At 40.1% G+C, this 18,416-nt stretch overlaps 1 protein-coding gene across 1 annotated transcript in view; it reads right to left on the minus strand.

Moving 5' to 3' along the window:
* Nucleotides 1-18,416, minus strand: part of NELL2 (neural EGFL like 2) — a gene marked incomplete at its 5' end in the record, with an annotated part of 167,362 nt that overhangs the window by 87,085 nt on the left and 61,861 nt on the right. Inside the window, 3 exons of the mRNA XM_082487239.1 lie at nucleotides 5,621-5,749; nucleotides 8,724-8,826; nucleotides 11,637-11,728. Coding sequence (XP_082343365.1) covers nucleotides 5,621-5,749; nucleotides 8,724-8,826; nucleotides 11,637-11,728 — 324 coding nt within the window. The remainder of the gene's footprint in view (nucleotides 1-5,620; nucleotides 5,750-8,723; nucleotides 8,827-11,636; nucleotides 11,729-18,416) is intronic.

Here is an 18,416-nt window from a genome sequence, read left to right on the forward strand (position 1 = left end):
ATGCTGTTTAATATTAATGATCAATTTTAATATTAATAAATTTTAATTACTTTTTAATAGTGCCTTTGAAATAACATTCTGTCCTCCTGGAGTGAAAGTTTCTCTTTCTGCTTGATTAGTTTTTCAAGCCAACCCAAAATGACAAGGTAGTGATTCAAACACTGCCAGTTGATGAAGATGGAAATCTTTATTTCTTAGCTATATGTGATACTATTGCTACCTCTCACTTACAGAACAAAATTTACCTATGAAGAGAGAAACTTGGGTAACCTTCCCACTTTCAGTTTCACGAACCTGATGACAGTACTGCGGAACTCCTAAGTAAGACTCTCACCCAAAGAACACGGTGCATACCGTGAAGACAGCAAAGCTAGCAAATAGCCCAATATTGGTTATGAAAGGCACAAAGGACTTAATAGAATGTATTGTAATATGCTGGGGCTTATCTCCATTACAGAGGTCTCTATCTTACTCACTCTCTTCTCAATATTACACTTGCCAAAAGAAAAAATGTGTTGTTGATTACTGCCCTTCACCAACATGATGCAACACGTATCCCACTGCAATTTGATTATGACTTTTTATCTGTTGTAAGATTTCTTCTCTTCGCTGCAATCTGTAGATATCAGGCTCATTCTGAAAATGTACTTTATTTTTGTAATCCAGTAGTTAAAAGCAAGATTAACAGTAAGATTAACTACAAATCAGGTAAACAAAGCAGCGTAATGTTTTTGTTGTTGGGAAGAGGGTTGAATAATGCATTAGTATTTTCACCCCAAACGCAGGGACAAATGAGTAGACCCTTCCAAGCAGAATGAGAACATACAACTCTGAGCTAAGTGAAACCTGATCAGGTCCAACCAAGTGGCATTTCTGACATGCTTCAGACATCTACTCCGGAAAGCAAGAATTCATCCTCTAAGACTGCTTACTTCCCTCCACTGATGATGACTCAAATCAAGCCAGCTTATTCAAAAGCAGATTTCTAAACTCAAGACCTTCTTCCTTCGAGGGACAATCATCAGTGAAGCTGATGCAATTCTCAAATGTAGACAAAGTCACTCAGTCTTCGGTCTCATTTCAGCTGCTGCACTTGAAACTGGGACAAACATGGCAACAGCAGAGAAACTAGGAGACTTACTGAGGAAAAAGGATAAATTAGAATAAAAATGGAAAATGGTTTCACAAAAATTTGTTTAATAATATTAAATGATCATAAATTGTTAAGATAAGTTAGCTAGGTTGTGTACTGTGCAACTAGTACAACTAAATGCCCAAATATCAGGAAATAAAAATTATCGTCCACACACCCATAAGGTAAATTTGTGTGTGGAGGGTTGACCCTGGTCAGCAATTCAGCACCCACCAGATGCTCGCTCGCTCCACCCTCCAGTGGGATGGAGGAGAGAATCAAAACAGCGAAAGTGAGAAAAAACTCATGGGTTGACATAAAGACCATTTAATAAATGAAGGGGAAAAATGGGGAAAGTGATTCAAAGCCAGTCACTCTCCAGCTCCCACCAGTAGACTGATGCCCAGCCAGTCTTCAAGCAAGAGCCACCTTAGAAAGAGTACCCCCATTTTTACTACTGAGCACTATGACATATGTTCGGGGATATCCCTTTGGTCATTTGGGCTCAGCTGTCCCAACTGTGTCCACTCCCAATCTCTTGCCCACCCCCAGCCTACTGGCTGCAGGGGAAGTGAGAAACAGAGACGGCCTTCACACTGTGCAAGCACTGGTCAGCAATAGCTAAACCATTTCTGTGTTACCAACATTTCTAGCCACAAATCTAAAACTCAGCACCATACACACTGCTACGAAGAAAGTTAACTCCATCCCAGCCAATATCAGTGCATGATGTAAAACAGCCTCTGCATCAGGCAAAATCCTCTTGATAAAGAAGCAAACAACCTGTTTTTCTCAGATCATGTTCAGTCCTGGTGCTTACAAAAGATTACTGCATTCTCCTGTCATCTTTCTTGAGCCTACTCTCCTCTTTATTTAATCAGCAATCCTTGACAACACTTCTGAAGTGAAATCAGATTTTGCACAAGAGATAGCTGAGCACTCCTATTAAATCAGAAAATCAGACTTCAAGCAATCCTTCCAAGTGCAGTCTCCAAATGGTACAAGTAACGCCTCCTCCCCAAACACATATTTTGAGGACCGCCAAAAGTGCCCAACATGGTGCACAAAACAGCTTTGGTTCAAGGATCTGAAAAGAACATCTAAAGCTGCCACCAGCAGACTATTTGCAAACCCATCTTACTTGAAATATGGGTGCATTTCACTCCTCTAGATGCATCAGAATATCTTGATAGACAACAGTCACAAACTTTATCCTCAAAAATTCTCTCAGCATAACTCCAGCACTGCAAATGTAGTGGGCATTGAACACTATTTGAAATATATCGCAAAGGGCAATCATCAGTTTGAGAGCACTGCAGATGTCACTTTGGGAAAAACTAAATACACTTCTTCAGAATATCTGGTTTTTCTTAAAACAGATGGGTAAGCTATACACCAAGATGTTGGGTAGGCTATACACCAAGGATGCTATATTCAAAAGCACCTACACCTGGGCAGCACAGCATAATCCATACCCAACCTGCCCATATGGTATTTCAAACTGCATAATAACCTGAGGCAGAAAATAGATTTCAGAATACTTGGAATAAGGCTTACAGCGTGTAAATGAAGAAATGCCAATTCTTTAAGTATTGCTTTAAACAGTCCTCCAAGGGAAAACTGAATGCGACATAAATATTAACAAATATTATTATTATAAAACAGAAAGGTATCCACCATAACAGTATCTAGAGACATCACACAGCTTTGGAAAAACACCAGCTCTTTCTAGGACAGAAGCCAAACTCTTCCATCATTCAGATGAAATTTATGCAGCTTTTCCAGACCCACACTGAAACCAGCTTTGAATATTTTTATTTTTGTTCTTCTGCCTTAAGGAGAAGTTCTGCCAATGGGAGCGTCATTCTGTTTATTCTTTGAATTTTGACAGTGCTGAGGCACAAATCAGGATTGTATTTAGTGAAGTTTGGCTCTAACACAGAATCAATGACATCCAATTTTGCAGTATATCTGAAGTTTGTGAAGTGCGAACATAGAAACAGCTATCATACCCATGGGCTCCAGCCATTACAAAAAGCCTCCTCTGAAAGGCTTTGTATTAACATCTCTACACTTGGCACTGCTCATAATTAAAGCCACAATAATGGCACAGTGAAGAAAGGGTATGTGCCAAGTAAAGGAGGTGGGGACCATTTCAGCCTTTCAAGATGAGGGACAGGACTCTGAAAAGACTTGGTGTTACACTAGCGCTACTGCGCCCTTTGCTATTACATTGTTTAATATTAAAGTAAGAGTATCTTCCCAGAAAGAAAAAACTCAGTGCTCAAACAGACATTTGGGCCAGAAAAAGGGATACAATACTAAAAGGACAACTCTGAAGAAACATGGGTATTTCAGTCCCCTGCTCCTCCTCTTCCACAATAACAATCCTAAAGTTCCCATCTGTAACCTCATTTCCCCTCCTTCCAGCATATGACCTGCAGACTCAGTCAGGGATGGCCAGCTAAGGCCAATTCTGGACTCGGGTACCAAGTGTGGACAGTTCAAGTGTGATGCCTACACTGCAGCTACGGTACATAACTCGCAGCAAAGCTCGGCTGTTTTGCCTGCTGAGTTAGCTTTGCCCTTGGCTGGGAGAACCTCATCTGGCAGGGACCCAATCTCACGAGCTTTGCTCAGGTGGGCACATTTTCCTAATGGGACTTACTCCCGCTGTCTTCAATGTGTGCAAGTGTTCCCGGATCAGGCCTTAAATCATACACATTTTTAAGAGCTAATTTAATGCATCCAAACATAGCAATACAATTATTAAATAATGTGTCCCAACCTTTTATTCACTTATGCAAGTTTGTTGAAAGCACTTAAGCAGATTGATAATTACCACCCAGAAACAATGTCATTTGCCCCTACAGAAGCAATTGGGCCACGAAGTCTCAAAAAAATCATCATACTGAATTCAGGTACTGCACAAACTGGTAAATCCATTTGTAATACGAATGCATCAGTCTCACATATGATAATCTACTCTGTCCTCATCTAAACATTTCACCACCAACGCTGATCAAAAAGCTTCTTTTGCTTTTTGCTTATGAAATGCCTGTCAAGTTCCACACATAGCAACAGACTCTAATTTGAGTGATGCGGAGATCACTAAGAGAGCGTAACTTTTTTTTCTGCTTTCATTCAGCAGAGTAACAAAAGAGCTGCAGAAAAAACCTTCTTAAAGCACCTGATTTCACCAGTGACCCCCTCGACAAGGAAATGGCTGATGAGTTCCCAGAAATGCAGATCCACAGCCTAAGCCTCAGCGTAGTCTCCAGGGACTATGGGATAAAAAGTGGCTGATGCTGCAACACAGAACAAGCTACACAGCAGGTCCAGCTGTCAAATGCCTGCTGGGACACGATGAGGGGCAAGGGATTTGTTTCTGCGTGATTTTTAGTTCTACTTCTCAAAACAGGCTTCCATCAGAAGGTTTACCATAAACGTTAAGCAGAGAGGTATGCGAAGCTGAATTAATTACATGCTCTGATCCTGAAAACAGTCACGAATTCTCAAATCTAAATGTACAGATGAGCGTTCCCACTGACGTTAATGCAGCTACTAACTCGGGTAAGCCGCAGGCATTAACCTTTGCAGAGTTCAGCCAAAGGAACAGTCTTAAAAGGCCTTGATTCATCCCATTTAATTGTGCATCACCAGAGAACAATACCGGTATTAGGTGGGACTGCAGAGTACCTTAGACTCTACTCACAGATGCTTAACTTGGCAGGCTAAATCTGAACCAAACTGCTTCTTAATCAAAAGCCGTCCCGCTGCCAACACTTAAGCTTTATGATGAGAATGGCCTGACAGTACACGAGTTTTATACCTTTGCAGAATCGGGGTTTGCGTGAGGAAGAGCAACAGCGCAAAAGCTAAGAGATCGTGCGGAGGACTTTGGCTCTCGCTGCTGGAGTGGGGATAGCGGTTTGGGTTTTTTTTTTTTCCACAGGATTATGCTAGATTGTAAAGAAACAAATTATAGAGGCTTCTCTTCTGATTAAGTAGCTTGTTGCTCCCCGATACCAACAGAGCAGCTCAAATAATAAATCATTACTCAGTACGATTAACAATACTAGTATCTAGTCTATAGCGTTTACTTCCTGGGGAGAGAGAATGGGAACAGGCAGCAGCGAAAAGAGAAACTAAATGTTATACTAATATGTTATTCAAATGGTCGACTTTTAGATTGACTGAATATCTGAATACCATGAAAAAAAAAAAAAAAAAAAAAGAAGATTTTCCTATGGAAGCATGTTTCTAATTGAATACCTCTGCCATACTAACTTGCCACTTTGGCACTGATCAGATTTTTTACTTTTTTAAAAATAACTTAATTGGAGACAGAATTATTTTAGTTGATTAATAAGCAGCATACCTAATTCATTGCATTTAATAGGCCTATCCCTTTGACAACTCGTGAATCAATACATTCATCCCACAGTAATTTATACAGCGGAGCGAAGCATCTACACGAGGTATTACCTTCACAGTAGGCATTGTCCTCCCGAAGGGCTCGAAAGCCATCTCGGCAGCTACAGACAGCCCTGTCGTCTAGGTTTCGGCAAACGGAATGCTCCATACAGTTATGTCCTTCAGTGCAAAAGTCATGGCCTGTACAGAAACAAATATGATTGAGGGTTAAAAAGAATCCAGGGATTATACAACATCCCTGTCACAGACAGTCCTATCTTTTTTTCAGTTAGGTCAAAGAATACCTTTCTATTGTCTGTGAGATATAGAAAAATAAATTGTACCAAGCATGAAACGGATGAAAAGAGTAGGAAAGGCCACAAGAACAGACTGTCTCTAGGTCTTCGATTCAATTTCAGGTTATGGCATTGATCTAAGGCAGCTGAATAGGAGGCTTGCTTAAATCCCTTTAGTCCCCTTGTCATTGTTACAGCACACTTCTTAATTACATATTTTTCTTCGTTTTCTTTTTTTTTTTGTTTGGACATCTATAAAAGAGCTCAATAGCTTAAACACTCAGTAGCTCATTTACTAGTGTTATTACATTTTTTCTTAGCACTTTTTGTTCCCAGGTGTATTTATAAAATCCTTCCACATTTAACTGAAAGTCTTTGATTAACATGGACTTGTTTTGCTTTTCTCTTCCTCTTATCTCTTCTTTCAAGTTCCACTGACTGAATACTCTTCCCTGATTGCATCATCCTTTCCACTTCAGAGAAATTTATTTTTAAAATCTCACCTTTTAACCATCCTTATTTCCTATTTCCCTGCTTTTTCCCTTCCATTTTTCCTGAGTGTGACTGTTTTTCATTGCATCTTAATTACAAATTTTTAAGATTCTGGAGTTCTTTTCCAGGCAGGAAAATTTAGATTGAGCCTTTCAACTCTAGGGTTGTTTTAAAACTTCGTGTGTTTGCTCTCATGAAATCTAATACTGCCATGCTGCTGAACACCATTATATCATTCTTTATTATGCTGAATTCAAGTTGGTTGTAGTAATTGACTTGAAGCTTCCACAATTTCCATATTTGTCTATAAAGGTGCGAAGCTTGTCTCCTTCACTGTTTTCTCAACAACTTCATTTGTTTAAAATTTCTCTCTTTAACTGAAACATCGGAACTGCTCAAGCAGCAGTACTCCACTATTGAGTTCCAATAGCTATTTTCTCGTCTCAAAATCTCCCATAGGAGAACTGGGGAATGCGGGGCTTAGGGGACCAGGACTGGTGTAACAGCAACTGCTCCAGAACGCACACTGGAATCGGGCTGCAACACAGGCCTCTTACAAAATAACAAACAAGTATTTGTGGGTAGTAAGGATTATTGCTTTTATCACTCCACCTGGCTCCCGCTTCTTATTTTGCTGTGAAAGAGCTTCTACCCTCAACTTTGCAGAAGCTACGTTGAATGAGCAATTCAAGCAGGACAATGGAAGAGAATCTGCTTGGAGGTCAGGCCAGAGAGGTGTTTTGCACTTGGGCAGTTCAGTAACAGCGCGAAGCAACACAAACCAAGCAAAACAAGACAAAAGAAATAGAAGAACCCGTAAAGTCAGAACGTTTTAGTACTGAGACCCAGTGACACGGTCATGATGCAAAGATCACAGACCTGCTATGATATGAGGCAGATATTTTTCTTTCTCTCTTTCGTTTCTGTGGATTGTCTCCCTGTAACCTAGAGATATGCTTAGATAATGTTACTTAAATACTGTGATTCACTGTAGCTACCACAGTGCTGTTATCTAACATAGGACATGAAGAAGCAAAAAGCTCTACACTTTTACTAGCATTAGAGGGTCTTCAGTTCTCATTGATGACAGCAGAAGTGTGTGTGTCAAGAGCACCATCTGGCCGTGGTGACATCGACTCTTTGCCTTTTTGTTGTCTTCCTTATTGATGCCTAAGTTAATGACAAAGTAATAGTCTTATTTTTTGATTTCCTGGTCTGGACTGGTTTGTATCAGACTTTGGCATTAAATAATTAAGAGCACACATGTTATCCAGAAAGGGTAAGGACTTTTTTACTGATTTTTTGTTTTTCTTAAGATTCTTAACACTTGCGTATCAGCTGTATTAATAAACAAATACACGCTGCTGAATAATAGCATACAGCTGCTTCTTGTTTAAAGAATAAGCTCCATAGCTCATGAAAGGCTGAGCTAGCATGGTTCAGGTAGGATTGAAAATGTTCAGAAAACACTCATCTGTCACGTATTAAAATTTTCTAGCTATACCAAGCACAAGAAATAGAATTCTTCTCTCTAAGCCACTGAAGATTTTACAGAAAATTATCATTAAAAAATCCTTTTTGACTGTGATAGACTTCAAGACATCAACTTTTCTTAAGTTCTTTTCTTCTACTTTCCTATCTCTCTGCTTGATGTCATTAATCATATCCTTCGCGTTTGTGCCGAGTAGCACAGAAACAAGTATAGCCGCACTCTTCACTGGAGTACACCGAAAATCAGCCCAAGCGTCTAACATCTTCTTTCATGCCAGGTATCAATTTATCATTATTTAGCTACAGAAGAAACAGACGTAGCCACTTGAAGATGCAATTGCTCATAGCTTTGAAGATGCTGTCATTAGTCCAGATCAAAAGAGTGGGCTCAAGACACAGAGCGCTTCAGGCACCTCTCCGCTTTGGTAAGGATCAGTCTGGGTGTAAGACAAAAAAGGTACGTAGCACACAAAAATATTCCCCAAAGCTTCTGCTTCTAGATGCAGACTACAACCCCAAACAGGTAAACAAGTTACTTCGTCTTCGAACAACTGCATAGCACAAACAGTTCTCTGAAAGAGACATCTCAAAGCATCTCAGAAAGATGCTGAGGAACACAGATGTTTCTCCAGTCTCATTTTGTTTGGACACAGGAGTGGGTGAAGGGTAGAAAAATCAATAATTATGTATATGATTTCACAGAGTTTACACTATTAGACATTTTACAAACAATTTTCACATGTGAGAATGCTGATGTTATCTATTCAGCTTCCCAAGACATACAGTGATTATCATGCGTAGGAGTGTTCTATTCAAAATTATAAGAAAAAAAGTCTATATAACCTCTAAGAACAGAAAGTTGCACTGAGCTTATACATACCCAGCTATTACCTCACCTTTACAGATTTTGCAGCAACTGTGAGATAAGGGGATCTGTTGAGATTCTGGGCAGTTCAAGGCTGTACAACTGTCTTTTGGAATCCGCTGCATTTTGTGGTCCTGTTAAATCCAGGTAATTGATTAATATTGTGAGAGAAGAAATAAAGATAAATAATAACTTTAGTGGAGTTTTAGTATTATAATGCACAAACAAAAAAAACTGCCTATGTCAAATTCCAGGTACCTTCGAAAACCATTTGAAAGGACAACTCAGCACAATAAAAGCACTAGGAACTCCCCTATACTCAAACCTTTTCAAGCAAGCAAAAGTGTGGCAACAGCTCTCATTCTTCTCGTGTCTTAGCTGTCAAGCATCTTGCCTCAGTTTCTCTTAAAATTATGCCTGAAAGAGTAACAGTTATTTCTTAAAAACTGAGTCAGCAGATTCCAGAATCAAGGGTCCTCCTGATGAATACCCCAAAGCAGTCTGTTATTTATGCAGCAAGTAAAATCAAACTTGAACACTTCTGATCTCAACACTGTGGTAGTAACACTGAAGGAAACTGGCACTGATTCCCTATTAGGAAAGAGAATGCACCTCAGCCAAGTTTGGATCAGGTGTCTGGAAATGTCCAATGCCAAGATGGTATCTGCATATCTTCAGGCACTTAATCCAGGTCACACGGAACCCCTGCGTTATGACCACATGAAACGCCTGCCTTAGCAACCCGGCTGCCACAGATGTACCACCTTTAGGCTCCCTCCGGCCCTAATTAATGTCTTGCAGCGCTCTAGTCATGATAGGGCAAAGACGGAAAACAAGGCAACCAAGAACGTGTTCCTCAGAGGCAGCTGCCTTCAAATCAGCACTATCTGCTTAAAATATGAGCTCACTGAACACAGGATCCTGTATTTCTGCATGCAAGAAAAGCGCCTAAAATCATGCATATGCCATTGCATGTATTATTATTATTATATGCCTAGCATTTAATTTTAAATACTCTTTAAGCATGAAATATAAAGGGGAAACAGGAACACAATGGCCAATATCAAAATTACTGCTTAAACTTTACCTTAAACAATCTTGACAGAGAAACCGACCCTAACCTGACAATACAGTAAAGCAAACCAACCACAGATGTGTTGTGCACCAGGACACGCAAACCCAGCAATTCCACAAAAAAAAAAACCCAAACAAACAAACAAACAAACAAAAACCCCTTTGATAGAAATAATAACAATTAGAGTGGCCTGGATTGCAATTAATTCTTTTAAAAATTCTGATTTGGAAGAGAATTTTTCATTCACTTGTTTTGTAATATTCAAACAGTTAAGTGCATGCCTATAGCAGGCACAACAGCAGCCAAACAAAACAAAACAAATGATGTTTAGAATTACATGCAGACAAAAGGAGGAAATTCCCTACATCGCCTTGATAACATCGTTATAAGCCTTCAAGCACAGAATCAGTACTTGTGCCATTCCTATTAAGTCCCTCTTGAGCTGAAGTCATTACTTATATCTTTCTATGAGAACTCTGGTTAAAAAATAAACTCTGGTTACAAAATAGTGCCCACCTATGACTTCCTAACTGATCAACACAGTGGATTTTCTGCTCTGAATTATCATTCCCAAGGCTGTCCAGCAGAAGCTGTCTGTGTTTCGGTCCTTGCAAAAGCAGCACTTCAATCAGCCAAAGTCGCTGCTTAATATTTCCACCCGGACATTCAGGCAGCCCACCAGCAAACAAGTATAAACAACAAAATCCAGACTGGCGCAGCCAACAGAGGCATCTTGTTCATACAGTATTGCACTTGCCAGCTGCAAGAAACACCAGGCAACATCACATAACTTTTGATGGTTGTTAATTATACTCATTGATTAATCACAGAATTCGCGTCCCAGGTGTCATGCTGAAAATATGAGCTCACAGCCCTGAAAAGCGTACAACTGAATCCAAAATTATTTCTGGTCAGCTTCTCCTTTCCTTCTCAAAAGGGTTTCAAAGCACCTACTCCAGGAATTAAGCTCACAAAGATTAAAATCAACAGGAGTAAGACAACTGTCCCCAGTTCTACTTTGCAAAACACCTTTTTTTACAACTGTATGAAAATGTTTTGAGATTTCCAGAAACTGGTCCAATAGACAGCTGCAGAGTGGCCAGAGGAGTTGCTCCCCTCTTTCTCTGCCCTAGAAATGTGCGCTCAGGTTTTCAGCTCCACCCCACAGCATGCAGCCCTCGAACCGGAGGGAATTCCTCCCCATCCTTCCCCCGGAGAGGCACCGCGGCACCCACTGCAGCAGTTTGTGTAATTCTCAACCCGCAGCTGTCCCTGGAGTGTATTTTGCCCTTAGAGCGCGTTTGTGCCCTGAAGAACAACTCTGCTCACGCAGGAGGACAAGACTGACTCAGCATCAGGCGTGTTCTGTTCACAAATAAAACAATGACCCTACCCAATTTCCATCGCTAGAAATACAACCAGACACCTGGTGAACCCGCTCTTCTCCTTATTTTTCATCTAGCTTTTCCACTAAGAATTATCCTGAATTGCAAATTACGCCCTCATCACATTTGTGCATCTCTCGTACCTGAGCACGTAATTTTGAACAATAACATTACACCTGTGTCAATGGAAACATAAGGCAGTCTACTGGTTTTTTATTACTGATGATGGAGACGATACCTAAAGAGGAAAGAATGCAGCTTGATTGTCAAACTGCGTAATCAAACCTTGCAGCTACGCTAAATAAATTTATCTGCAGAATTTGATGTGGAACTCAGTGAGACAAAATAAACACAGGACCCCTTAGATGCCTTTTCTGTTGCCACTTCCTAAGGCAGGTCTGTCTGCATTTCAACAGTTTCTTTCAGTGGGACTTCGATATTTCTAACATGTAAGAATTTTTTTTTCCATCAACAGTATTCTTACCTTGCACTCAAACAGAACACAGTCCCCCGAGCTTGAATACACAGTTTCTCTTTGTCCTTCAAAGTAGGTTCTGCCTTCAAATATGCACACCGCTTCAGGAGAATAAAAAAAAAAAAAAAAAAAAAAAAAGAAAAACACAATGATTTTGTAAAAAAGTGTTAGCACTCTGCTGATAGAACTGATACATTTTCTCAAAGATAACTGTATTTCAAAATGCTTGAATCAGCTGCAAGAATATTCTAAACCCACCTGTAGGGGACTGGATATCACAAGGAAAAAAAATCAGAGGAGAAAAAAAAAAAAAAAAAAACACGAAAGAACCAGAAAAGCACACATAAGTATAAGGTGAAGGATGTTGAAGCAATATGGAGCAGAGATAGCTACTGAGGGGGCAGAAGAGCTGTGTCTCAGGTGACGCCAAGGGAGCCATGACCGCCTGCCACATAGCCCAGGGGTGGGAAGGGGTGGGAGAGGTGAGAGCAGCGGATGCGGCAGTCATAGATAATCAGTTTCTTGAAGAGGAACGTTGTATGACAAAGGGTGATCACTGAAGCCACATATTTGTTTGTTATCACAGCCCTTTGACGTTTCATCACCCCATACCGGCATTTAAACATTGCGTATTTGTATATTGATTATCCCAGTCATTGACCGTTACTGCTGAATATTAGAGTATATAAATTTCATTGTACAGGAACCAACCTTCAGTGACTGTATCCTTTTTTTTTTTTTTCTTTTGTCCCCAACAGAAGTAGGATCAAGTCTCTGACGATCAAATGACAGAATGCTCCCCCCGGCTCGGTGTCTGTGATACCACAAGCTGGCCCGCTGCCCCTCCTGCACCCTGGCAGTACGGGGTTCTACAGCAGCATGCTGACACAGCTCATACCGGATTGCTCACTAAAGTTCTTATTCGGTATTTAAGGGTTACATAAAATATCTTCACAACAAACTGTCTTCCTTTTTTTTTTTTTTTTTTTTTTTAAAAATGGGTCCATTACTGCAATTACATTATGCAAAGTATAAAGGCAAAGTAATGCAACTGCTAGGTATAGAAAATCGTATGTGTGTTGCTGTTGCTCAGGACACGGTCAAGGCTCATCAAGTAAGCGTAATCATGAAATAACAGGAGTAGGTTTCAAGTTCCAGATTATATGTTAGAGGCCTAATTTGCTAATCATTGATTTGGAGATGTAAATCAATTATACTACAAATCATTCACAGAGAGATTTACCTATTCTGTTTAAGTAGACTGCAATTTGTAGATAATTTTAAAGTATCTAAAAACACAAGTGTTTTTATTGCGTGACCTATATTAATTACCATTCCTGCTGTTATTTTTAATTCTCCTTTACTTTTTTTTTTTGACTTGCAGCTCCTTGATTTTACAAACTTCTTGTTACTTTGCCAGCATGTAAAAAGTCAATTCTTGTAATTGATGTTGAAAAAGAAGTGATGGGCATAGTGACAAGAGAGTTTCTTTTCAAATTCCAAACTATGAGTTATAATATCTTATAAAATACAAAGTATCTTGTGTTATATAAAATCAGCACGGCACTTTCAAAAAGTAATATCACAGCATGTTGCAACACCCCAAATCCCATGAATGGCAGAGTTTGCAGTTAGACTTAATAAAAGAAGTACAGAAAAGAACCACAGGAGAGAGTCCAGGGGAGAGTCCTAGGGCTAACAGAAGGAGAAAGTTTGTATAACATCCACAAAGAAAGGTCACAAAAAGTCAAAAAAGCTCAATACAGCGCCTCTTTCCTCTCCCAGAAAACATGCTCTTCTAGCAGGAAGTATGTGAAAAAAAATCTATATAAATCTTTACTGGGGACTAGCAGATCTTGAATCCAGGCAGGACAAGGCAATCATCCAGTCATATATATCACCTGCTATATATTACAGGTTATGACACTAAACTGAAATACTCGTATATTAAGCCCATTCCCTTGCCCCACACATTTCAAGCTCCAAAGAACAACTACATGTGACAGGAAAAAACGAAGTATAGCAATGCATAAGGACCACACAATGGCATTGAACTGATAATTTAACACATCCTTGTGTTTCCAACAGGCAGATGTCTTATACCTGTTCACAGGAAAGGCAAAAGATGTCAAGATCACTCTCATTCTGTCTTGGAAATGTTGCCATGAAAAGCCTAAATCAGGACTCAATAAAAATCTCTCTCCTGAAGCCAAAATACTCTTAACGTGTGAATAAGACCACATGTAGTATCCATACCACCTCAAACCATAGTGCACTGAATCCAGTCTCCTTATCAACAGTGACAAACCTCTGATTCTTCAGAGAAACTTAGAAAACAATATACATTAAAAAACCATCAAAAGAACACAACCAGCCTAGTGTGAAATCAGGAAGTTACGTCTTGATTCCACTAACAGCCCCCTGAAGTCTTGGCATATGAAATTACCTTAATGCAGTGATGCAGTATCGCAAACACTTGCTTTCGGCAAGAAAATCAACTCCTCTCCATAAAGCCTTGAAAAAAAAATAAAAAGTTACAAATTCTGGGGCTGTGAGAGATCGCTTTGCCCAGACAGCCCCTGCCCCGTCCCCGTGTGTCTTCGTGCACTCTCTGGAGATCGTTTCTCAAGGCTAGAAAGTGGCAGCAAAGTGCACGTTTCAAGACGCTTGCTTGTGCGGGTCCCAGAAATCTCAAGCAGTGCTGACTTCCCCGTCTCCACACCTTCGTATGTCACCACAACACCTGGCCGCCGTGCAGCGAGAAAACTACATCTCCTTCCTTGAATTCCCCTAAATCAACATTTCCAACTTTTTGCTGTGGCTTTGTCAGTAAGGCTATAAAGCCCCCCAGTATCGGAGACCTGCCTATACAGTGATCAAACTCTGTTTAAGGAAAGAGAGAAAAAACAACAAACAATAAACGTCCAGTTGAAAAACTAAATCGCAACTCAATTGAAAACCTGTTAACCTGAACAAGCTGAATACAAACCCAAGCACGTCTTCTTATGGACTCCTGCACTATGCTCAAAACAGACATTTCTTCTTGAAATCACCAAAATAAACTTTACTTGGATTATTTCTTTCCTAGAAGGATTCCACCATATTTGGGCAGTTCCTTCTATTAAAAAGGAGCAAAAACTAAGGTACACTCAGAAGCTTTAATTCAGAGCACTATCACTTAGTTTTTGTCTTCTCACCTACGCTAATCTAGCCAAGTGAGCTTTCAAAAACCACATGGACACTTCACCTACAGCTGTACCACCAGCTCCACGTTTAACAAGACAGACACCAGGGGTTTTAGTGATGGCCTATGTTTGCCAGTGCACGCTGTCTTTTCTTCTCCAACCCCCCCATAAATGACTCTGTATCTTTCCTGTTCTCTTGTCAGACCACTCTTCTTCCGCTGCCCACAGAGGAGGTGTCCTGCCAGACAGCAAAGGGCAGATTTTCATCAAGCCACCTGAAGGCATCTAAAAACTTTACGCTGAGATTGTCTGGTTTAGTGAGCATCGAGCACACTTGGAAATATTTCTAGTATCACAAAGCTACTAACTCTTCTGCCCCACTTCCCTCCTAAGACAGGGGGACCCATGTCCCATGCAGCGTGGAACAGAATGTTCCTCCTGCCTCCTGCCAGCAACTGTCACAGCCAGTACATATCCCATAACGGTGGTGTTTCATGTCTTTATTTTCCTTCAGAAATAAAGATATTTCAACAACATGAACATCTGGACTAGAACTGTGTAATTGGAAAGTCCGGCGAAGATTTAATTTCTGCTTGGCTAGATGCTTCCCAAGATACCGTGATTAGTTTGTGATTGGTATCTCTCTGGGGAAACATATCATCTTTCATCTTCCTAAGTCCTTTCATTTGACAGACTGAGTCACAGTCAAGAAATTACCTGATGATTAGTTGTTCCAGAACTTGATAGTTATTGCCTATGTAGGATTTCATCTACAGCTGAATTAAATCAACAACTTCCTCTTGCCATCAAACTTCCACATCTCCCCCGGTACCTAAAACAACGTATATTATTCAAAGCACAATTTCCCAAGAAGATGGAAAAGGAAGTCTACAAAACCTGTTAGGAAGTTTGACTATTGATGTATTTGTACACAGATTGTGATCAAATATTACAATGATGGGCATCAATACAGGGTCTAAAAAATTATTAGCAAGGTCTGCTTATATCCCCACTACGAATTTATGCAGGTGTAGTGATAATACAACTACACCCTGTAGTACCACTTAGCACATTATGATAACATGGCATCTTCTCCATATTCATCCTACAAAAGGAATCTTTCGGGAGACCGCTGGCTGTTATGTTCGCTCAGTGAATTATCAACAGTTTGTCAAACCATCGTTTCTCTTTCACGACTCTTTTTTTTTCTTCCCACTGGCCTCCAAGTGACACTTTCCTTCTGCATTTCTTAAAATGTCCATGCAAAATCCATGACCCAGCTAACTCCTGCCTTCCGTCCACTTAGTTCACAGCATGTCATTGAGTACATTTTCTCACCTCTTTATTTATCACCTCCACCATCTAGATCCTGTATGCCTTTCTCTGAGGAATGCATGTACACTTCCCCACAGTATCCAAGCTGAATTTGATTCAGACTTATCACCAAGTGAAAGCAGAAAGTTTAGGACATTGGTGAACTCCTCAGACAACTTTATTTCCGTGTATTCATAATTGCCCAATGAGTGGCAGATATGACTGTGTTTTGTGAAATTTGTCAGTAATTATGAATGTAACTTGAAATCTGGTAATTGATTCTATGTTGCTGCATTCTTTGTTCACATACGCTGAAGTGGGGGATGGGGGGGGGAACACACAAAATTAGCATACAAAAAACCCCTGTCTCGTTCATTTAATTTTCCAGCCTCCTTCCATGGAATCTCCTTGATTACATTTTCCACTGTTCAGAGATCAAGGCTTCGGCATTGTGTAAGTCCCATTAATCCTACTTTGCAAGCTTACACAGTGCAAAACCTCTGTGTGGCTTTATCCTCAGAAATGCACACAGACATAATGGTCACCTTTCATGAATTTCTCTCTCTCGACAGCCACGCCATTACTAGGCACTGCTCTCACTCCTTTCTCATCTATTTTTGCATGGATTCGGGCGCTATTTCTTATTTGCTCATTTTGTGGAGAGCACAAGTTCCCCTGTTACTGCAGTCAGTGAGACTGGAGACTTGCTTCATTTCATGACGTCTCCCTCAACAATTCAAAATTATTCCAGATTTCAAGCTGAAAAATATATTGCTGATTTTTCCAGTCAATCACTGTTGAAAAGCTGCATGTATATGCTTCAGCTTCCTCAGCTGAAAAAAGAAAATCCCATTTGAAATTTCCTATTGATAAGGAATCAATTACTATTTCTATCTTATTTCTTGTTAACTGGAAAAATTAAATGTCCCTATTACACTGAAAACTCAAAGTCGTTGTTCTACAGCACTTTTATGATCACTCTTAGAGCATCTGCGGCATAAGCCACCTCCAACAACACGAACGGGCTGTTCAGTCACACTGGCAACGAGTCAATCTAAAATTACAAATTCTTTCACCTACTTCTCATGTTTCCTATATTTCCCTCAACTACTACGAGGAGATGACATCATTCATCTACCCCATGTGTTCTTGCTGGGAAGTATTCTGTAGAATTCATCTGAGCCCTAGAATGAGGGCTCCTTGAGGCATCCTTAAAGACCAAAAAAGCAATCTGAACACTGAAAAAACACATCCAAATGTGACTAAAAACTGTTGACAGCAGTTCAGCCGAGGCAAATAGACCTGACAGATGAAGTAAAGTTTTCAAAGCAGGCTGCAGGACAGGGAGTCTGGGAAAGAGTTCGCAACCGATCAAAGCCAATGGACATCACATAGCACAAAGTGAGCATGTGGCCGTCTCCAGTTAAACAAAGATCCAATCTGGACAATGTGTTTGATGTCAGCTTCTCTTAAAAATGGCGTTATTGCTACCCACACTGCAACTGTAGCTTGGCTAAATAGGGCAGCCAAAATATTTCTACTGACAGACGTGCACAACTTTGGCTTTAGAGCAATGGACCGTATTCTGCTTGTCAAACAGAACTGGAATATTTTGGACTATAAACATAGGATTTTGAAATCTTGGGCATGACTAATGTGATCAAAATGCCCATCCATTTTATGCTGAATTAACTATATTGGCCATCCCATACTCAAACAACTTTTGCAGCAAAATGTCAAACAATAAAATCAAATGCCACGACAAAAGCCTTAGAGGGTGTCAAGAGAAGAAAAGCAATTAAGGTTAATATTAATTATATGACCACTGCCTTACAATTATATTAAAGCTTTATAAATAGCACAACAGTCTGCAAGACCAAAAGAACTCCAATGCAAACATTACACGCCCGCTTAATCCTCCTAAAAGTGGGATTACATATTATCTGATGGACTCCTTATGTAAGCTATTCGCAATAGTAGTGACATAGTTGTACCGTGGCGAATGTGCAAACAGATATTTTATCAAATGCTGACTGCTACTGATGACAGAGAAATTTCTGCTTCAGTTCCACCTTCTCTCAGCTGGACCGCTGGGCTAACTGTAAAAGGTGCTTTTCTGAAAACTTTAAGAGAAAAGCAGTGCAGTGTAGAAAAATAGACATCTCCCTAAAACACCTTATACTTCACGACATGCTTAAACTTGCACATACACCCACCAGAAAGCCTCAAGTCACAGAGATCCACGTGCAAGATTAAATCCAATTAATTGATTAGGACTGAGGGTTGAGAA

Source organism: Vanellus vanellus (assembly GCF_965231255.1).
Source record: "Vanellus vanellus genome assembly, chromosome: 1".
Taxonomy (NCBI): Eukaryota; Metazoa; Chordata; class Aves; order Charadriiformes; family Charadriidae; genus Vanellus; species Vanellus vanellus.